The 21,596-nt window shown below is 49.1% G+C and overlaps 6 protein-coding genes and 1 non-coding gene across 7 annotated transcripts; 6 read left to right on the forward strand and 1 right to left on the reverse strand.

Annotated features, from left to right (window-relative positions):
• Positions 1-172: 172 nt before the first annotated feature.
• Positions 173-2,371, forward strand: ACHE_60874S (glutamate--tRNA ligase GUS1; the record flags this gene model as incomplete). The annotated part of the gene is made up of 2 exons (XM_043282096.1): positions 173-433; positions 494-2,371. The coding sequence occupies 2 exons, from the start codon at positions 173-175 to the stop codon at positions 2,369-2,371; spliced, it is 2,139 nt and encodes a 712-aa protein (XP_043139510.1).
• A 1,370-nt stretch (positions 2,372-3,741) lies between these two features.
• ACHE_60875S (putative plasma membrane H(+)ATPase) lies at positions 3,742-6,959 on the forward strand (the record flags this gene model as incomplete). The annotated part of the gene is made up of 4 exons (XM_043282098.1): positions 3,742-4,180; positions 4,239-4,462; positions 4,518-5,201; positions 5,253-6,959. 4 exons carry the CDS (start codon positions 3,742-3,744, stop codon positions 6,957-6,959), a joined length of 3,054 nt encoding a protein of 1,017 aa, XP_043139511.1.
• A 1,184-nt stretch (positions 6,960-8,143) lies between these two features.
• On the forward strand, positions 8,144-10,320 carry acoC (aconitase family protein; the record flags this gene model as incomplete). The annotated part of the gene is made up of 6 exons (XM_043282099.1): positions 8,144-8,323; positions 8,386-8,745; positions 8,793-9,330; positions 9,382-9,686; positions 9,738-9,915; positions 9,971-10,320. 6 exons carry the CDS (start codon positions 8,144-8,146, stop codon positions 10,318-10,320), a joined length of 1,911 nt encoding a protein of 636 aa, XP_043139512.1.
• Positions 10,321-13,481: 3,161 nt separating this feature from the next.
• On the reverse strand, positions 13,482-14,245 carry ACHE_60877A (succinate dehydrogenase cytochrome b560 subunit; the record flags this gene model as incomplete). Its single annotated transcript, XM_043282100.1, has 3 exons — positions 13,482-13,917; positions 14,040-14,130; positions 14,206-14,245. 3 exons carry the CDS (start codon positions 14,243-14,245, stop codon positions 13,482-13,484), a joined length of 567 nt encoding a protein of 188 aa, XP_043139513.1.
• A 1,082-nt stretch (positions 14,246-15,327) lies between these two features.
• ACHE_60878S (NAD(P)H-dependent flavin oxidoreductase) lies at positions 15,328-16,491 on the forward strand (the record flags this gene model as incomplete). Its single annotated transcript, XM_043282101.1, has 4 exons — positions 15,328-15,370; positions 15,426-15,508; positions 15,571-16,299; positions 16,348-16,491. 4 exons carry the CDS (start codon positions 15,328-15,330, stop codon positions 16,489-16,491), a joined length of 999 nt encoding a protein of 332 aa, XP_043139514.1.
• A 1,373-nt stretch (positions 16,492-17,864) lies between these two features.
• On the forward strand, positions 17,865-18,791 carry ACHE_60879S (mitochondrial 54S ribosomal protein mL57; the record flags this gene model as incomplete). The annotated part of the gene is made up of 3 exons (XM_043282102.1): positions 17,865-18,267; positions 18,329-18,561; positions 18,636-18,791. 3 exons carry the CDS (start codon positions 17,865-17,867, stop codon positions 18,789-18,791), a joined length of 792 nt encoding a protein of 263 aa, XP_043139515.1.
• A 618-nt stretch (positions 18,792-19,409) lies between these two features.
• On the forward strand, positions 19,410-19,507 carry ACHE_t60007S. Its single transcript has one exon. It is a non-coding gene; the product is annotated as a tRNA-Phe (tRNA).
• Positions 19,508-21,596: the final 2,089 nt, after the last annotated feature.

A 21,596-nucleotide genomic window follows, 5' to 3' on the forward strand; every position in this document is an offset into this window, starting at 1 on the left:
TGGCGACGGGGGATGTTTTCTGCTCCGAAGCATCTCTCTCGGGCCTTGTTCGGGGAAACATAACGCCGGCGGAACCGCCGCCCTATGCCATTGCCCCTCCAATTTTTTCTTCTTCCCCGCGACGGGACTTCAATTTATTCTTCATTTGTCCCGTGCGGATTTAGTCGTCAGGATGTCTACTCAGCTTACTTTGGCCTCGCAGGCCAACCAGGCCGAGTTGCTTCCGGTGCTTCTCGTTGCTACCTCCGTCAATGCCGCTCGCCCCAGCCCGGTGATTGCGATCAACTACGAGAATACAGCTCTTCTGCACGAGGGAGAAAAGGCCGTTGTGCAATTTACCGGTGCCAGTGGCTCTCCCGTCTATGGTACTGAGAAGGCCATCCAGGAGCTGCGTGCTAATTTCCCATTCCTCAACAGCAAGGATGAGAAAATCGTGAGTCACGCCTCCCCCAGTCTGAACAGCGCATTTGTCTGACTCTCCACTCTACGATAGGAGAACCAATGGCTCTCGCAGCTCGCCTCTTTCACCGTCCTTGATTTCAAGGCCGTCGAACCTCTGCTCCAGAAACTTGATGCCTATCTCATGCTCCGATCTTTCGTCGTCGGCTACGCACTCTCTACTGCTGACATCGCGCTCTGGGGTGCCCTCCGAGGAAACCGGGTCGCCATTTCTGCTATCAAGAAGGGAACGCTCGTGAATCTGACCCGGTGGTTCCGCTTTTTGGAGGAGCTTTGCCCTTGGGCCAGCACGGCTCTTGAGGGCTTGACCGCGGCAGCCAAGGAGAAGAAGGGTAAGAGCAGCCAGGGCGCTAACTACGACATTGGCCTCCAGAACACCGATAAGGGAGTTGTGACCCGTTTCCCTCCCGAGCCCTCCGGATATCTCCACATCGGTCACGCGAAGGCAGCCCTTCTCAATGACTACTTTGCCCACGAAAAGTATGCCGGAACCCTCCTTGTTCGTTTCGATGACACCAACCCCTCCAACGAGAAGTTGGAGTTCCAGGATGCCATCATTGAGGACCTTGCGCTCATGGGTATCAAGCCCGACAAGATGAGCTACACCAGTGACTACTTTGACGAGCTGTACCAATACGCTCTTCAGATTATCCGGGAAGGAAACGCATATGCCGACGATACTGATAAGGAGACAATGGCCGCCCAGAGATTTGACGGTCTGCCCAGTAAGCGTCGTGATGCCTCGGTTGAAGAGAACCTTGCTCGCTTCGAGGACATGAAGAACGGCACTCCCGAAGGCATCAAGTGGTGTATCCGTGCCAAGATGTCCGTTGACAACCCTAACAAGGCCATGCGTGATCCTGTCATTTACCGCTGCAACCCTGCGGAACACCACCGCACTGGTCCCAAATGGAAGATCTATCCCACCTACGACTTTGCCTGTCCCATTGTGGACTCTCTTGAGGGAGTTACGCATGCTCTGAGAACTATCGAGTACCGGGACAGAAACCCTCAGTACCAATGGATGATCGATGCTCTTAAGCTCCGTACTGTTCATATCTGGGACTTTGCTCGCATGAACTTCGTCCGGACATTGCTCTCTAAGAGAAAGCTCACCAAGCTTGTCGATCAGGGCGTCGTTTGGGGATGGGATGACCCTCGTTTCCCCACCATCCGTGGTATCCGCAGACGTGGTATGACCGTTCCGGCTCTTAGAGAGTTCATCTTGAGGCAGGGACCCAGCAAGAACATCATTAACCTTGACTGGACCCTTTTCTGGGCTACCAACAAGAAGTACATCGACCCGGTTGCACCGCGCCACACTGCTGTTCTGAAGAAGGATGCCGTCAAGGCCATTGTCAAGGGTGCCTCCGATGCTCCTTTCACTGAGGAAAAGCAGAAGCACGCCAAGAACGCTGCTGTTGGTACCAAGAAGGTTGTCTACAGCAACTCGATCCTTTTTGAGCAGGAAGACGCCAAGACCTTCAAGCAGGATGAGGAGATCACGGTCATGAACTGGGGTAATGCCTTCGTCCGCAAGATTGAGACCGACTCTACTTCTGGTCTTGTCACTGGACTTGAGCTCGAGCTACACCTGGAGGGCGATGTCAAGAAGACCGAGAAGAAGGTTACTTGGTTGTCCACTGATCAGGAACTGGTCCCTGTCGAATTGGTGGACTTTGACTACCTTCTCAACAAGGACGCCATGCAGGAGGAGGACAAGCTGGAGGATATCCTCAACCCCAAGACTGAGTTCCGCGAGAACGCCGTTGCTGACTGCAATGTCGCCGAGCTGAAAGAGGGTGACATTATCCAATTTGACCGCAAGGGCTACTACCGTGTTGACCAAGCCTACTCACCGGGCAAGCCGGCTGTTCTGTTCAACATCCCTACCGGCAAGACTGGGAAATAAAATGAGTTAAATGAGCAGATGCTACCGATGATTGATGAGGATATACGAACGTCAGAACGAGACATCTCACTCCATATGTAAAAATATATATATTCATGGGTTGGTATCGTGTCGGTTCAAGGTTACATTATATCGGGCTTTTAGTAGGGATACTCCATCTCGCAATCCATCAGATGCCGTTCCCCATACTTGGGCCCGTCTGCTCTAGCGAAATATACACGTAGCAGGGCCGTCTGATCGTTCGGATCACAGCGGAGGCTCGTTGTGAAATGTAGTAGTCCCAACACTTCATAACTCTATCATAACGAGGTGTTTCAAGCCTTCTCAGCATCAGATCCATGACGTCTACGAGCGGTGGACAACTGTTATGGGCTATCCGGAAAGGAAAGTGGTGAGAGTCGAAGCAACCCTCCGTTTTTGTGCTTCTACACCAATCGATGACGAGAAAGCAACAATATGAGAAACCAATTCAGAGCTACAATTCATTCAGGAACCTCTTAACAACCACTTAAATGTGGGTTAAAGGGCGGTTGTATCTTCCGATGTGGTCCCGTGACCGCGGAGGCCCGGATCTCCCGGCCCGCTCAACGCCAACGTCCCACGGACCACATTCTAATCCCAGCATGCCAATGACACCTGCAACCACCAATTCCTCACACTGAACCACGTTTAGCGTTACATGACTTGCTTCTCCTCGTCCGTCGTCTCCTGTTAGCCTGTCCACGGTTTCTTTCGGGGATCCTGCCGATGGGTAGCCCATGCCCATACCGCGGGTCTTACAAAGTCAATTGGACCAGTATGGATATCTCCGGAACGAATGGATGAATGCAAAAAGGGATGACGGTTCATGCAAGGTCATGAAATGGCCCAACAATATATTCTACGTCATGACACTGTAGAACTCGAGAGAGTCACTGGCTTTCCGGAGTCCCGGGAAGCACAAGAAACGCAGCGACATGCGCACCAAGCAACCTGTTTTCTTTTGTATACCCAGCCTTGCCGGGAGCTTCCTAGTCTCAACGTCAGCATGATAGTCTGATAGGATGAAACGCATTGGCTCCGGGTAACGATTGAATTCAGGGTCGTTGCCCTGTAACTTCTAATAGCGAGACGGCAGCTTTCTGTTCCTGTTTTTCACCGGGTGGTCATAATATCGTAAGGAAAGTCTTTTCCACCCAACGATCGTTTTTGAATTTCTCTTCTTTCTCTCTTTCTTTCTTTTTTCCCTTCTCTTTGCTTAATCCTTTCCCGCCCCTTTTGTCGTCAGAGTGTGTCTGGCAGAGTGCAGTGCAGTGCAGCAGAGTGTATCGAACGAAGCAGCCAGCCTGAACTATCCTGCTGTCGCTGCAAGTAATCAAAAAGAGACAAGGATGGCCCAGCAAGGCAGCTCAGGCGGTGACATCGAGCGCGGAGACGCCCCCAGACGGGTCTCCGAAGCTCCCTCGAGGCGTATCTCGCGAGCATCCATCAAGGAGGACTGGGGCCAGCTCGACGAGTATGGCAAGCTTGTCAAGTACGTCTCGACCTACCGCGAGGCGGGTGAAGGAGGCGGGCACGCGGCCGATGAGGAGGAAATTGAAAGGAGGCTGTGGTACGCTCCTTGGAAGAAGCGAAAGCTGCTTGTTAGGAAGACGGGTGATACGGCGGGCCAGTTTCCTGATGAATGGCATATTACGGATATTCGGGAGGGTTTGCCTAGTAGTGAAGTTCCGAATCGGCGTCGGCGAGCGGGATGGAACGAGTTGGTTTCTGAGAAGCAGAATCCGATTGCTCAGATCCTGTCTTACTTCAGAGGTCCTATTCTCTACGGTATGTTGTTGCATTCTACTAGCCTTCTGGGTTGGGATGTCTCTAACTTGTTCTCCAGTCATGGAATTGGCCGTTCTGCTTGCCGGTGGTTTGGAAGACTGGATTGATTTTGGTGTCATTATCGGTATCTTGTGTTTGAATGCTTCTGTTGGTTGGTACCAAGAGAAGCAAGCTGCAGACGTTGTCGCCAGTCTTAAGGGAGATATTGCCATGAGATCCTTGGTAGTCCGTGACGGCAACGAACAGGAAATCCTTGCTCGAGAGCTCGTGCCTGGTGACGTGGTATGTAGTAACCCTAGAAAGGTGCCATTTTTTCTGAGTACTGACGCTATAATAGATCGTCGTCGGTGAAGGTCAAGTTGTCCCTGCAGACTCCAAAGTTATTTGCGACTACAATGACTCCCACGGCTGGGAAGAATTCCGTGCGCTGCAGGAACGTGGTGAACTCGAAGAAAGCAGCTCTGGGTCCGAGGAGGAAGAGAACAAAGAAGACAAAGAGGGCGATGGAAGTGAAGAAAAGAAAGAAGAGGAACAACAGAAGGCCAAGAAGCGCGGTTACCCCATCCTGGCTTGTGACCATTCCGCCATTACCGGAGAGTCTCTTGCTGTTGATCGTTATATGGGAGAGACTGTTTTCTACACGACTGGTTGCAAGCGCGGCAAGGCTTATGCAGTTGTCCAGACCACCGCGAGATACTCGTTCGTCGGCCGTACAGCTACCATGGTTCAAGCGGCTCAGGGTGCTGGTCACTTCGAAATTGTCATGGATAACATCGGTACTTCGCTTTTGATCTTGGTCATGGCTTGGATTCTCGCTGCATGGATTGGTGGCTTTTTTCGTGGTCTTCCGATTGCTTCGCCTCGTCAGCAGACGCTCCTGCACTACACTTTGGCTCTGTTGATTGTCGGTGTTCCTGTCGGTTTGCCAGTCGTGACAACTACCACCATGGCTGTCGGTGCGGCTTATCTGGCTAAAAAGAAAGCTATTGTGCAAAAACTTACTGCGATCGAGTCTCTGGCTGTATGTCACTATTCTCAACTGAACTCTGGAACGAAACTAACGCAATGATAGGGTGTCGATATTTTGTGCTCCGACAAGACCGGTACACTTACGGCAAACAAGCTGAGCATTCGTGACCCATATGTGGCTGAAGGCGTCGATGTCAACTGGATGTTCGCCGTGGCTGCTCTGGCTTCTTCACATAACATCGAATCACTTGATCCTATCGACAAGGTCACTATCCTTACACTGCGACGCTATCCTGGAGCTAGAGAAATCCTTCGCAGGGGATGGCAAACAGAAAAGTTCACACCATTTGACCCAGTTTCAAAGCGTATCGTGACAGTCGCCACATGTGACGGAGTTAGATATACCTGTACAAAGGGCGCCCCGAAGGCAGTGTTGCAGTTGACAAACTGCTCCCCTGAAACAGCGAACGCCTACAAGAAAATGTCTACTGAATTTGCACGCCGTGGCTTCCGTTCTTTGGGTGTTGCAGTTCAGAGAGAAGACGAAGAGTGGACCCTTCTTGGTATGCTTCCGATGTTTGACCCGCCTCGCGAGGATACGGCGCAGACGATCCACGAAGCTCAGAACCTGGGTATCAGTGTGAAGATGCTTACTGGTGACGCCCTTGCTATTGCCAAGGAAACTTGCAAGATGCTAGCGCTTGGGACTAAAGTGTATAATTCGGAGAAACTGATCCATGGAGGTCTCAGTGGTGCCATGGCGGGCGATTTGGTTGAAAAAGCAGATGGCTTTGCAGAAGTGTTCCCTGAACATAAGTATCAGGTCGTTGGGATGCTTCAGGAACGTGGCCATTTGACTGCAATGACTGGAGATGGTGTTAATGATGCACCGTCATTGAAAAAAGCTGATTGCGGTATTGCAGTCGAAGGAGCTTCTGAGGCAGCTCAATCTGCTTCGGATATTGTCTTCTTGGAGCCCGGTTTGTCGACTATCATTGACTCGATCAAGGTCGCTCGTCAAATTTTCCACCGGATGAAAGCCTATATACAGTACCGAATTGCGCTTTGCTTGCATCTGGAGATCTATCTGGTCACATCCATGATTATCCTGAACGAGAGTATCCGTGTAGAATTGATCGTCTTCCTGGCACTCTTCGCCGATCTTGCGACTGTTGCAGTGGCCTATGATCATGCGTCGTTCGAACTGCGACCCGTCCAATGGCAACTTCCAAAAATTTGGTTTATCTCCGTCCTCCTCGGTATCCTCCTCGCAATGGGAACATGGGTGGTCCGCGGTACCATGTTCCTGCCCAACGGCGGTATCATCCAGAACTGGGGTTCCATCCAAGAAGTCCTCTTCCTCGAAGTCGCGCTCACAGAAAACTGGCTCATCTTCGTCACCCGAGGAGCAGACACATGGCCGTCAATCCACCTTGTCACCGCCATCCTGGGCGTCGATGCATTGGCCACCATCTTCTGTCTGTTCGGTTGGTTCAGTAACCAGACCATGCCTACTAAACCGCCAACATCATTTGTCGAGACCAGAAACGGATGGACCGATATCGTCACTGTCGTCCGTGTCTGGGGCTACTCGCTTGGCGTGGAAATCGTCATCGCATTGGTGTACTTCATGCTGAATAAGTTCAAGTGGCTTGACGAGATGGGACGGCACAAGCGTGACAAGGGTGATCTTTGGATCGAGAACTTGCTCGCTCATCTATCGCGTCTTACAATTGAGTACGACAGAGAGGGAGAGCCCAAGGGACGATATTATCTCGCTGCGACCAAGGAAGAGGAAGAGGCGGAGTAAAGTCCATGAAATGTCGATTCATGTTCTGGCAAGAGAGAGTTTGTCTCTTGCAAGTTTTCAGATTCCCTTTTCCCTTTACTGTTTAGTGTGTTTTGAAATCTGTTATATTTGATATCATGGAGTTCGTGGGTGGAAAAATGGTTTATCTAAGGTATACTCTACTACTACATAATCCCTAATATTTGGTGGTTCTATTGGAGTTAGATAGGTTAATTAATATATATACCTATGTCGGCTTGTTTCATCGTCTTTGGCACCTTTTTTGTGTTCAGTTCCATTTAGATTCACATGGATATCATGTGACGGTTACTCGAGGTCAATAACTGCCCGTTTTGTGGGATTCACGCCTAGATTCATCCCTGCTCTAGGTCTCGGGACATTTTGCCAGACACTACATCTTTTATGAAGACGATTGAATCGATCTGGCTTCCATCGAACTACTCAGCCTCGATTGTCTCAGCCTGATCTATCCAGCCATGAAAACTAAAACACTTAACACGTCGCTAGTCAGTGTGGTATTTGACCATCGTTTGAGCGAAAATGACGCAAGTCTCATCCGCCAATGCCTTGAGCTCATCACGCAGTATTCTGGCCCTCGGTTCTCCATCGTTAACAGGATAGGTGGAATTAACCATGGTGATGAAGTTCCTACTCCTCGATACCACTGCATCTTACTGACGACAGCCATATATATCAATTCACAGACTTCATCGACCTATCAACAACCACCAACCCCCTCTCAGCCCTACAAACCATAACCAACACTCTCCCAAAAACCGGGAAATTCAAACTCTCCAATGCCCTAGACCACGTCCTCTACCTCTGCACCGAAGACTGCGAACTCGGAGGCCAGGGTCTCAGTCCTACGCGTCCATTGACAGACGCAGATCGCGAGAAAGTCCTGTCTCTGGTTGATTCATGGCTATATGCTAGTACCCATAATACGCAAACTTCTAGTACGGAGTTAAGGGTGTCAGATGGGAAGCGCCGGCCTATGACACTGTCAGAGAAGATATTCACACAACATATACTCCCGGGGAATAGGACTACAGGACTAAAAGCTGGGGATGTCGTGCCAGTGTCTGTGGATTGGGTTCTTGCGTCGGAGGTATCCTGGAAGGTATCACAACCGTAGTTGCCCAGATATTTAATATCACGATACTGAATTCTGGCTAATATAGGGCATGATAAAAACCATCGATGAAGTTGGTGCCACGCAGATCTGGCGTAACGACCGGTTCTGGTTAGCGGCAGATCACATCGTCGATCCGAGAATTGAGCATCTTCCGAAAGTTAAGGCGTTGGTCGAGAGATCCGAAAAAGCGCAGAGGGATTTCAAGTTGACGGATTATAAGGGGAAGAATGTATGTCTCCTGTTGCGCAATTTCTATGGCTCTGCTAATATCGTGTAAATGGTGATGTTTAGTACACCATCCTCCACACAGAATTCGTGAGAGAAAGAGCCCAACCTGGAATGCTCTTGGTTGGCTCCGATTCACACACCTGCTCCTCCGGAGCCGTGGGCTGTCTTGGAATCGGACTAGGAGCTGCAGATGTAGCGATGTCGTTGCTCAATGGGGCTTCATGGTTCAAGGTCCCAGAGTCGATTAGGATCAATATAGTAGGAGAGCCGGGATTTGGTATTGGAGGAAAGGACGTTATTCTTCATATACTCGGGCAATTGAAAAGGAATACTGTTGCTGCTGATAGGATTGTGGAGTTCGGAGGGCCGGGTGCGAAGTATCTTTCTTGTGATGACCGGTTTGCTATTTGCAATATGTGCACGGTATGTCTCTCTCCACTTGGTGGATGAAGCCTGCTGACGCAAATCAGGAATTTGGCGCCATAACAGGAGTCTTCATACCAGACTCAGTCGTGCAAGACTACATCAACCGCCGAAAACGAACCCTCTACAAGTCCTCACCACTATACTTCCAACCCGACAACGACGCCCAATACGCGGAATCCTTTACCGTCGACCTCACACAAGTCCAACCCTACATCGCCCTCTACCCCTCCCCTGACAACGTCATCCCAGTCAAAGACTGCTCCCCGATCAGTTTCGATGGCGTCTTCATCGGCGCATGCACCACAACTGAGGAAGACCTGATCCTAGGCGGACTAGTCCTACAAGTCGGACTACAGGAGAACTTACCTTTGAAAAAGGGTAAAAGACATGTAGTATTCGGGTCTCTGCCTATTATCAAACGGTTGCGGGAATTGAGTATTACGGGGATTTACCATGATGCTGGTTTTCAGGAATCTGCCCCCGGATGCAGTTTTTGTGTTGGGATGGGGGCTGATCAGGCAGGTGTGGGGGAGACGTGGCTTTCGTCGCAGAATCGAAATTTTAAGAATCGGATGGGCAAGGGTAAGTGTCTTTAACTACTTCGACTAGAATTGGTACTGAAACTGGGTATAGGGTCGTTCGGCAACATCAGTTCTGCAGCTGTTGTTGCAGCGTCGAGTTTCTCGATGTCACTGGTTGATCCATCGCCGTTTCTCGAGAAAGTCAACAGAAGCATATATAAAGCCCTAACGCGGAAGGATACCATGTCGAGACAGACTGACGCAGTTTTATATGTCGAGCCCAGCATTTTGCAGCAGTCGCCCAGCCAGCAGTCCGTAAAAACAGATCTTCCCATGCACGATACGATACCTGGTAGCAATGAATGGATGATCACAAGCAGAGTCCAGGCTCTCGGGGACTTCATCGACACCGATGCAGTTCGTATCTCCTACCTCATGATATCCCTCAACATATTAACAAGTGTTTAGCTCGCACCAGCCGAATACCTCGTCGAATGCGAAACAGACGAAGCTCTAGGCCAACACTGCATGGAGCATACGTTTCCTGAGTTCCGAAGTTCTGTCAAAGCAGGTCGTCAAGTCATCGTTGCAGGTGAGAGCTTTGGCTGCGGGTCGTCTCGTGAAGAGGCACCTAGGGCTCTTATTGGTATGTTCACCTTCTGCTGATTCTGTCTTTTGTTTCAAGTCTAACGCGTTGGTAGGCCTCGGAGTCCAATGCGTAATCGCTAAGTCCTTCGCCTTCATATACGGTCGTAATCAGCCTACCCTAGGGCTTCTAGGGATTACGGTACAGGACGAGTCATTCTATGGCAGTGCAACGGATAACACTGAAATTACAATTAATGTCTACGGCCGGGAGATTACAATTGGAGAACGAAAGTGGAAGTTCGAGCTCGATAATCTAGAAATCAAGATGCTGCAGAATAAGGGCCTGGCGGAGGCATATAAGAAGTTTGGGAAGAATGTATTTAATAGTTTATGTGGAGATGGACATACGGAAGGGTCGTCGGGGATGGAAGCTGAGTCTATTGATTCTTCGCTGGAGTGGTGATTACGCAGTTTTCTCGGAGCATCAGACGGCAAATTCCAGGCTGCTCCTTCGTTCTCTAATATGCTTCGCTCGGACCTCTCTAAGAAATGCGTAGTTCCATAAAAACTTCTGAATCATCACTGCTCTCAATGTACAGCAATATCCTCAGCAAACCCATCCCACCATCCACCGAAAATACCAGCCTCTATACACTATCCTGAGAAACCGCCGGCACCGGCCTCGCATAAAGCCCCTGCAACCTCCTCAACCCATCGAGCACATCATCAGGAACCCTCTCAACCTCAAACTCCCCAACGCCCCAAATGCCCTCGTAACCGCAGCCATTGGCGCTTCATGCCACATCACCAACTCCTCAAGTACACTTTCCCGAACCATACGCTGAAAATCCTTCAGCCGAATCTGCTGATACAGACCGCCAACCTCGTGTTCGTCGATAATGCCCTGGGCAGCTTGGTGGTCGCGGTAGTCATTTATTGTAGGGATGTTCGGTGTTGGAGTATGCCGTGTTTTGCTGCTTCTGTGCGTGCAAGCAGGCGGCGGGCCCCCAAATGGTTTGCTTGACCACAATGCTTCACAAGTATTTCGGCCTCTGCCTCGCTTATTTGGCTTATTGACAACATCCTACGGCCTTGATCCTCCTTCAGTCAACCCCTGTTGATGAATGCGACGCCTGTCTCTCTCATCTGTTTGGATTAATCTTCCCTCCTACTGAAATACTTCTCAAGCAATCCTTGGTCCACCTGCGCTGTCAAAGCGTTATTCAGGGTTGTCTTTGACCTAATTCTCCTATTATATCTGGTTGTCTTAAGCTATTATCATCTTTTATTTGGTTCTTTTCTACTTTATTATAAAAAAGATATGAATACTCTGCTAATTGTTTTCCCGGCTTTGCAGAAGGCTCTGCACTCTCCCCATATTCATTCATCGAGCAATCAAAGCCTCTATTTTAGATTAGCATGAAAGAAAGCAAGAAGAATTATGCTCATATGTGTCTGCATTGATCAAGTTCTTGGTTGACTAGCATTGTATAACGTCGGCTATTCGGGATACAAACGGTAGAGACATGCCAACACAAGAACGCTGTGTATCTCTACACTCTTTAATCTTCTACTTTGTATAATTATTACCTAAGAGACCAACTCCGCCTTACCCCATAAAGAACGCTACACAACAACCCACAAGGAAACAGCCTTAGAGCACGCAAAGTGACACCAAGCTGACGACTCAGAAAAGATAAATGTGAAGAAAGCAAGGTGAAGCAAAGTAGTGTATCACTAACTGCCCGAGTGTCTAACTCCGTGTCAGGGTTTATTTCCTGGAGAACCGCGGCTGGGGATCTCCAGGTTTGGGCAGGCTTCTAGAAGGGCTCTGGCTTCTGTAGATTTGTTAACGGCTGTTTACCTGTTAGGCTTGGAAATTTTAGTCGATACTGTCTGTAAGAAACAGGTTGGTTACTGATGCAAGAAATAGAACCAGTATCAACATAACAATGTAGCCAACCTAACATGCACAAAAGAATCTAGCGCACAAGGAAATTATAACCCCTTGAAAGCAATGAGCAACAGCATCAGATAATGTGCCCAAGGTCGGAATGATTGCTTTGTCAACTGAAATCGTCGCTAGGAGTTGAATATGCGTCCGGATGTCTATTGCCGCGATTGAACGGCCACACCTTCTTTTCATCATACTGACAGGATAGAACTCTTCCGCGTGGTAATGTGTATCAATGATATCTGCAGTAGTTGCAAGATTGTGTAACTTCGTTTTGCAGTTTTGCATTTCAGGGGATATCAATACTCTTGAACCGCCGTGATGAGCAAGTTTTGGAAATGATATGTTTTCAGATTAGGTGAGAGCAGCCTTATTAAGAGACCATGCACACAAAACAAAAGTGAAACCTGTGTTTGGGTGTCAATTTGTAGGCGACGGTTAATTTTAGCCCCAGAAAACAGACCGTTTAACACAAGACCTCCCCTACGGTTACGCAGAATAAACGCCAATCCTAACGCGCTTCCCCTCCTCCCTATCTCCATTCCTTTTGCCCCCCAGACCTCCTCAGAAACTGCTCAACATAAGGCAATGCTTAACAAATGACTTCGCTGCTGAACCAGAATACCTAGCAACCCTACATCTCCAACAGCCCTGTATCGCCTGCACGGATCCGACAGATCAACTTCTTCACCAACTCAAGTGTCACAGATATATACATCAGCATGTCCACTCCTTGCAGCTCCAGCGAAATTTCCCCATACTGCACTGCACTGCATTGCGCTGCGCGTTGCCGGTAGTATCTTGGCGTCTGGAAGGCTGTCCGTCATCCCTTCTCTGCAGCTTCGGTTTCGCCATGCGGATATGCGATGGAAGGGTCCTGTACAACTTGAGGGACCTTTTGGAAGCTGGCGGGGTGCTGGGAACTATAAAGGGGCTTTCGATCCTTTTGTGAGAGTTTAGCCGAAGAGAGAGATCAAAGCGAAGCAAGCAAGCAAGCTACATATAATCTTGTTCATTTATATTCCAGGCCACGAGACGGACGAGCTAGAAGATACCACAGCTTCCTACGCATATCATCTCTCTCTATCATATATCGAAGGCAAGCCAAAGTCAAACATTATGATCACCCACGTCACATCATACACCTCGCAGGCCCGGAATAGAGCACACCTTAACATGGGAGGCGCCCCGACACCGCCGAACACACCTAGACCGCTCCCGAGTAATCCGCCTCCAAGTCCGGCTTGATTTGTTCTACTCCCGCTTGAGTGGTGCTGGTTATGGGTTAAGATATTGAATATGAGGATCAGGTGAGTGCGATTTTGGTATTGTGGTTATATGAAGCGTTGAGGATTAATAATGGATAGGAACGGCTTGGGACATCGTGTTTTGGAGGTATAGACGGCGGATATCTTCATCAGGGTGTATGATGATGATTACCTGTGATAATAAGTCATAGAATGTGTACCAACAACGTCTAATCAGAAGTCAAATGTTCTCAATGTATGCATTCAGTAGTGTATACACGTGAAAGGAAAAGTTTTCCGATGGTCGTAGAATGAGGTATGAACGGAAAGAAACGAAGAGGGCAGTAAAACATAATTGAACCGTACAAAGTATATAGCACAAGAAACCGTTTTGAGAAAGGAAGACAACTTCAAGGTATGAAATCACAGAAAGGCAAGGACAAGAGTACTCAGGGCACTCAAGCCCACGACTGTCCAGCCAGACTTGATGACCTGCTTATTGGTGATTCCACGACCAAGATCCCAAACCAAGTGGCGGACACCGTTCATGCAGTGGTAGACGAAGGGGAAGGCCATCAAACTCTTGAGGCCGACCTTGGCGACGAGAGGAAGGGCTCCGAAGGCAGCGGCCACGGAGGCGGTTTCGAGGTGCCAGCCCAGCACGGGAGCGGCGAGGTATGCAGTCGAGTAGAGGTACAGGCCGCCGGAGAGGATGAGACCGGTGACACGGTGAGCGCTACTGCCGATCCAGGTGATCTGGGGACGGTAGATGGAAAGGTGAGGAGAGACCGGGCGATTCTTGCGCTGCTGGGCGAGGATCTGAGTCGGATCAGAGGTGTTGGAGGAGGTGGCCGCTTGTCTGTGACGGTTAGTATATATCTCTTGATATCCCGCATTGTGTTCTCGCCCATGACGTCCAATCGCAAATGACTTCATCGCGACACCGCAGATAATCCGTTCACACTCGAGCAATCGACTTACCTCTTTTGCACATTGTTTCCGAGAGCAACAGCGGCAGGGGAGGCAGCGTTGGTCATGGACCAGCGCATAGCGTAGGGCTGCTGGACGGCAACTGCGACGAAAATCACGATCAGTACGGGATTCCCCACGATTTCAATATCCGGAGTGGCAGTGTAGGGATACATACGCCGTCGCAACGACTGCTGAGCGAGCTTCTGAGAGAACATGGCGTGAGTCGTGAATCAACGAGAGATCCAACAATTCGACAAGGTCGTTCGTAGGAGAGGTCGTTGTCGTCGTCAATTGCCGACTCCCTTCGTAACGGGTCGGAATCACGGGGACGGACAACCTCGGGTTCGTCTCCGGTCACGGGACCTGACCAATCAGAGGTGAGACATTACCAGTCGGAAGATACTTCTTCCCAGATTCACCGCCTGCCATTTTTATCTTTTGTGTGTTTTTCCTTTTTCTTCGAATTCCCCTCCTTTTTCCTCTTCTTCTCTTCTTCTCTCCAAGAGTCTCAGCTCACGTCGTTTACCATTCCGGGATGATTCGCATGTGCTTAGCAGAGCCTCACTGGTTTCGGCTTTCTGTCGCGACCGCAGAGGTGGTTAGAGACTCGAGAAAGAGTACGGCCCGTCGTTAATCGCCCAGTTCTTTCTTTCCATGAGAGGAAAGGGTTTCATATCAGGGTTACATATTTTTATGCAATTGTATTTATGCGCTGCTGTTGAACGGTTGTGAACAGTGAGCACTGTGTCTCTGTACATACGCACTCTGTACATGGTGGTCTCGTAGCGCCAGACGCCAGCCAACGAGCCAAAGCAATCGCCGGACGCGTACGTAGTGCCTTGCCTGGTTGAGGATGCCTACAGTTTCACAGGACTTCAGTTTCAGACATGGATCTACCCCCGTCAGAAGATATCAAAGTCGCCGGTGTCACATGCGCGGTCAGGGACGCGTAGTTAAGGACTCGATTCTCGACTCTGGATTGTCGGTCAATGACGGTCAATATCGATTACTTATCAGATAAATCGCCATCAGCAAGATCAGTAACATCTTACTTTCTATCTACAGAGTAGGCAAATTGACCAAGACATAAGTTAGTTAACCGTCGGTGTTATATCTAATCAGCAATCCAACCTCGGCAACTTGGTCTCTCCGCACCCAAAAAGGTAAGGAGTCCGCGGTTAAACTGCTTCACCTGACCGTCCGGCCGACTTATCTTCTACATAACTCCGGCATATCGTGTGAATACTGGTCTTCTCTACTTTACCAGAGTCATCGATATTGTCAAGGGGCCAGCAGAATGCCTTTTAACACAGCCTTGACGCGGAAACTGGGCATCACCGGTAATCTTACTCTGTACTACTTGTTCTTGCGAACGCTTTCACTGACAGACCATAGTCCCTGTCGTCCAGGGTGGTATGCAATGGGTTGGATATGCAGAGCTCGCCGCAGCAGTCAGCAACGCTGGCGGACTAGGAATTGTACGTAACAAATCCCATTACAGTAACTACAATACCACGAACAAACAACTAACACCACTCAGCTCACAGCCCTCACCCAACCCACTCCTGAAGACCTCCGCAAAGAGATCCACAGATGCCGCTCCATGACAAAATACCCCTTTGGCGTGAACATCACCCTCCTGCCCGCCCTCGTGCCTCCAGACTACGGCGCCTACGCACAAGTCATCATCGACGAGGGCATCAAGATCGTCGAGACCGCCGGCAACAACCCAGGCCCCGTCATCGAGAAGCTCAAGAAAGCCAACACAACCATCCTGCACAAGTGCACGACCGTTCGACACGCCAAGTCGGCAGTGAAACTGGGCGTGGACTTCCTGTCAATCGACGGCTTCGAATGCGCAGGCCATGTCGGCGAGAGTGACATCACGAACTTCATCTTGCTTAGTCGCGCGCGGCAGGAGCTTAAGGTTCCGTTCATCGCATCGGGTGGGTTTGCTGATGGACAGGGGCTGGCAGCGGCGTTGGCGCTAGGCGCGGAGGGTATTAACATGGGGACTCGGTTCATGTGTACTGTCGAATCCCCGATTCACCACAACGTCAAGGAGACGATTGTGAATTCCCAAGAGACTGATACCGCGCTGGTGCTGCGTCGCTGGAGGAACACTAGCCGGCTGTTTAGCAACAAGGTGTCGCGGGAAGCGTTGAAGGCCGAGCAGGAGAGCAAGACCGGGGAATTCAGCGACGTCGCTCCGTTTGTGAGTGGTAAGAGAGGACGCGAGGTGTTTTTGAACGGTGATGTGGATTTTGGTGTAAGTCCTGCCCCCATGAATTGACATGTTTCGATCTGACCATTACAGGTGTGGACTGCTGGTCAAGTCATGGGCTTGATTCATGATATCCCGACTTGCAGCGACTTGCTTAAGCGTATCGAGAAGGAGGCTGTGGATGCTATGAACCGGACCCGGTCATTGTACAGCGATGCGCCGCAGAGCAAGCTGTAATCACGTTAATTTGACTTGAGCTTTAGTTAATCCTGTAGTGGTTGTATAGGATGTGTTCTATATAAGTCTGAGTGTTGGTGAAGTAACTATTAATCAAATCAGGTAACAGCTCTCAGTCAAAGCTTTCTTCCGTACTTTCAAATGCCTGTAACAGATAATAGCATCATCCTCCAGCAGGAAGTGCAGCACTGAGCCCTACATCAGTACGCTCATCGAGGAATATCAACAACCCTCAGTAGAAGGACCCCAACCCCAACCCAGAATGCCATCCTCCTCAAAATCCACCACCCCTTTCTCAGAAACCACAGATCTACAAATAAAAACTCCTACGGCAACCGCTGCTGGAATGGCCCCGCTAGAAGCGTACCCAGTCATAGACGAAGATCCAGTTGTATGCCCGCACCCTCCAACTCCTTCCAAAGAAATTAGTTTAATCGACCACTAAATGTAGATCGGCATCCTACAAGGAAGAGGCTTTTTGAATTTCAGCATCACTTCCCCCTCAAACAGCATCTCCCTGTCCCCCAATGTGAAAACATCTTTTATGCGGTCGTTGATCCAGGCTGGCTCCTAATCCCCTCGGATCTGGATTTCATCGTTGACTACGAGGAACGCGTGGAAATGGCTAAGAATGGAGTTGTACAGGAATGACAATGTCTTTCTATTGGTGAGTACCGCTACTACCAAGCGTTCCGAGGTGAAATCGCGGGTGATCAGCCTGGTGGTCTGTGCCAGTGTATATTTCTAAGAAGGTGCTTGCCGCCGTTGCTTCCGTTAGAGTACCTTGAGGTACCCAAAGTGTGACATGGGGTCCCCATGGCTGCGATCCGAAGAGCGTTCGTAGGCCTTGGGTCGGTGCAGATTCACCGGATTCCTGAAGATGTGCAAAGGTGATTGAGGAGGTTGCAGTTTCTGTATGCTCTGCCGGCATTGGATGCTCAGTCGTACGGCAAATGAGGGGTTTTTGTTCATGTCGTGGTGAAAATGACTGTACAGTAGTTGTTATCGTGAACTCGTTCCTTGGGGAAATACATGATACACTTTCACGAAAACTTGTCTACCTGTCGTCGATAGATTGTTCAATGATAGCTGTATCTCTCATCGAGCATCACGTGCCATGGAGCAATGATGTGTAGAAGCATTGTTTTATGTTGATCTCAATATTGCTCTGTATTTACGTGTTCAGTACTGGTAAATTTGTAGAAATGGCCATTCCTCTTCTACGACTGACCATACTCCGTTCATAGCGCTAACCCAATCCGGTTTAGCGCCATTTGTCCGAAATTCTTCGATTTCACTCTCCGCGCCTCAAGAAAATCCCCAATACAGATCTGCTCAATTGGCCGCAATTCTCCCATTCCACACTCCTCGCCATGACCTCCACACTCCTAACCCGGGCAGCCAGGCCCGCATGCCGCACGCTCGCCAATTCCAGCACGATTCTCTCCGCCGCACAACTCCCACCTTCCACCACCACCGCCAACACCACCCGCGGATACTCGACATCGACAGAGACGACGACCACAACCGACACACAGCAGCCTCGATGGGCACATACCCCGCCCCGCGCAAAGGCGCCGTTCAGTCTGCGGTATAACTCCCGACGGCCCGAGTATCTGGTCAACTCGGATCCGAAGCGGCTGGATCAGTTCTATATTCGCATGTTGGGCGAGGGTGGTGAAAAGGTGCTTTCAGAGGAGGTGAAGTGGCTTGCTGTTACGCATAAGAGCTTTGACCAGGGTCGGAGGGGCTTTAATGATCGGTTGGCTTTTGTTGGTGGGTGACATTGCAATCCCTGCTTTACGGGCATGGTACTAATATGTGATTTGCGGGGCAGGCAAGCGCATCGTGCAATTGCAGACCTCGTTGGCTCTGGTTCAGAACCCGGCGAACTCGGCTGGTCCTGTTGCGGAAGACCCCCATGGCCGGCAACCGTTTGCTCACCCGGCGCTAGAGGGGCTGAACAGTCTTTCCGACAGCACGAAGATGCTGCTCACTGGTAAGACGAAGCTGGCGCAGTTGGCACAGAAATACGACATGCAGAATGTTCTCAGGTGGTCGCCGCGAAAGGTCTGTCTCATTTTCCCCCCTTTCTCTTGACTGTCAGGTGTCTGGTCTTGCTAACAAGTGGTTTCTCTCTACAGCCCAATAACCTCGCTGCCTCCGGAATCGAACTCGTCATGGCTCACACAATGTACGCGGTTATCGGTGCCATTGCTCTGGAAAAGGGTGGACATTTTGCCAACAAGGTGGCCCAGGATCGGATACTGGAACCCTTGGGGGTGAAGACGATTGCCTAAGCAGCTTTCTTTGGAAGGATATTACTGGGAATTGGCCGCAGGAGCATATCATGGCGTTGTTCCGTTGTCTCTTGTTTGTTGATATGATATGTTTTATGGATGTACTACACTGTGTCGGACATCCTCTGTATATGTACTTTTACGATACGGGTTTAGAAATACCACGACTTCTCAACAAAAAAATATAAATTGAAATAGAATAAAGCATGTACGGTTCCTCTGACACCGCCCGGATAACCAATATAATACCCGGCCAGCTCTTATGGAACCCTCGCTGTAAAACGATCGTAGTCTCCGCGCCTCTGTATCGCAAGAATTCAGCAATTAAACAAGCCTGACAACCCCCGCGACAGAATGCCACCAGGGTTATAGGAGCCTCCTCCGCAAGGAAGAGGACTAATGCAGTCTTGCACTGTCTATCGAGAGCGTAAATTGGTACAAAGAAGAAAAGAAAAACGTGAAAGCGGCGGAGAGAAAATTTGTTTTTATGGAAGGGCTGGGAATATCGCGCTAGGCTGGGTTGGGAATAGTGTGGTTTGTCATTAGCAGAATAACACAAAGCGTCCGGAAGGAAATTTTTTCTCTTATAATTTTTTACCACCAAACCTTTCATCTAATGGGGTGATGGCGTAGTTGGGAGCGCGTTCGACTGAAGATATCTATCTGGTGCTCTTCGGAAAATCGGAAGGTCGCTGGTTCGATCCCGGCTCACCCCATTCTTTTTTTTTTTGTATCCCTTGGATCGTAGACTTTGGCGTACAAGTGGTTCGGAGGTGGAAGTGTTGAACGGTGATATTGGTTGACGGTGCTCGGGTGATCGGGAAGTCGGTAGTGTGCTCTTTTGGGCATTTTCTTCTCTTTCTATGCGGATCGCGTGGACTGTAGCAGCAAGGATATGAGGAAAGCTTGTCGAAGACGAACAAAACATGAACAATAGATAGAAGTTAATGTAGGGAATAGGGCAAAATGATCATATTTAACGGATACAAGCACAAAAAAACCACCACATGTTCCGGACACTTCCACGTAGCTATAAACGAAGGCTTCTGATGCCAACAAAGAATCGACACTAGCATCCTCCAAAAAAAAAAAGAAAAAAAGCACTATCAAAGCGAAATGCTTTGAATCCACATGAATTAGAAAATCCCAAGCATCCCATCTCCAACACCCAGGGAAGCATGCGTTGGGGCACGTCGGCCCCATGACTGAACAACCATCTGGAAAGCTAGATTCCTTTGAAAATCGTGACTGTTCTTCATCAGGGCCAATAGCCGGCTTGAAGGATCAGAATATAGAACCTTCTGGCAGTAACATAGAAGACAGTGCGTCCAGAAGAAAAAGCCGGATATGTACCATGTCACTATTTTCCACAGGCGCATTCAGCAGTGGATTAATGATGAACATATAATCATGAAGGCGGAGCTGAAGAGTCTCCTTTGATTCAATTCAACTTCAACATTAAGGAGGTGTTGATATATTGTGTGCTTCTATTCCCAGTACTGACTCTCGCTTCTGATTGTCACGGTAGTATTGACGGAGTCGCATGTCAAGCGAATCAAGGAGACTATTATAGCTCTCCCTCAATTCCTTTGCATATTCGCCCTGCCTGGGGTCGTCCAAAAAGAGAAGCCGTCCAAAGTCCTCTCGTGTGAAATTCTGGACGGCAATCTCATTCGCTTCACTAGAGAAGCTCCGCAAGATAGGGGGCGCCACGTTTAAATGGAACCCAGCCCATGGCATCGGAATTGCTGGGATATACTTCTCCAGGTCAACAGGCCTCATTGTCTGGAGAACGCAAGCCATCCACATCTCCAACAGGTTGAAAACGCACATCTAATTTTCTGGCTCGATATCTCTGAGAACAGCTAGCGTCACGAACATAGAATTTATGCCTGCTTCATGACTCCAAACATGATAGTGGGCAAGGATGAGCCCTGCGACACTCTGGGTCTTCATGGCTCTGAATTCACTTCTCAGATCGATCGTCTGCTCAGCATAAAGCCAGAACCGATGGAGATTGTGCTGCTTCCATAGAATATGGAGATAGAACCCGGCCCTTCTGCATTCATGTGGCTGTCCACCAAATGATTTTAACTTTGCGAAATAAATGATTAACAGAGACCCTAGACAGGAAGAGTGAAATTCAGAAAAGTAGGATACTGGACTCACATGTGTAGATCAAAATTACCATGTTTGATGGTTAATAAAAATCTCCCGAGGTCGTCCCACAAGAAAGCAGAAATACCTGACTGAAACATGTCTGTTGAAATTGCCTTTGCGCCAGGAAGTAGAAAGACTTGACTAAAATAGGATTCGCAGTCTTTCTTTGCCACTACAAAGCATAAAAGCTTGTGAGAACGCTTTGTTGCAGAAGGTAGTCTCATTCATTCTTCATTTGTTATCTTTGATTGTCACATACAAAGACATACTGCTATAGACAAATTATTGCAGCCAACATCCATGCTTTTTAGTGTAAACTATCTGCAAGTGATTATATCAGTCTGTGTTATAGTCTGTATCATGTATTGCCATTGGTCATGATTACCCATAATTGCCCTCATAAGGGCACACTCTGCTATCCAGATGATTCAAAACTTATGCAGTCAAACAAAGACGCCCTGCAGCTGAGATACAGGAGATAAATGGGTTAATTCTGAATATCTGTAAGTGATTATACCAGTCTATTTGATCAATATTACAAATATAGGTACATACTCTTTGACGTGCCATATTGAAAGAAATGTGCCAGATTGATATCGGAAGATCTGGGGGGCATTGGTTATCCCAACCCATCCCACTTATTTC

This window comes from Aspergillus chevalieri, chromosome 6 (genome assembly GCF_016861735.1).
Source record: "Aspergillus chevalieri M1 DNA, chromosome 6, nearly complete sequence".
In the NCBI taxonomy this organism is placed as follows: Eukaryota; Fungi; Ascomycota; class Eurotiomycetes; order Eurotiales; family Aspergillaceae; genus Aspergillus; species Aspergillus chevalieri.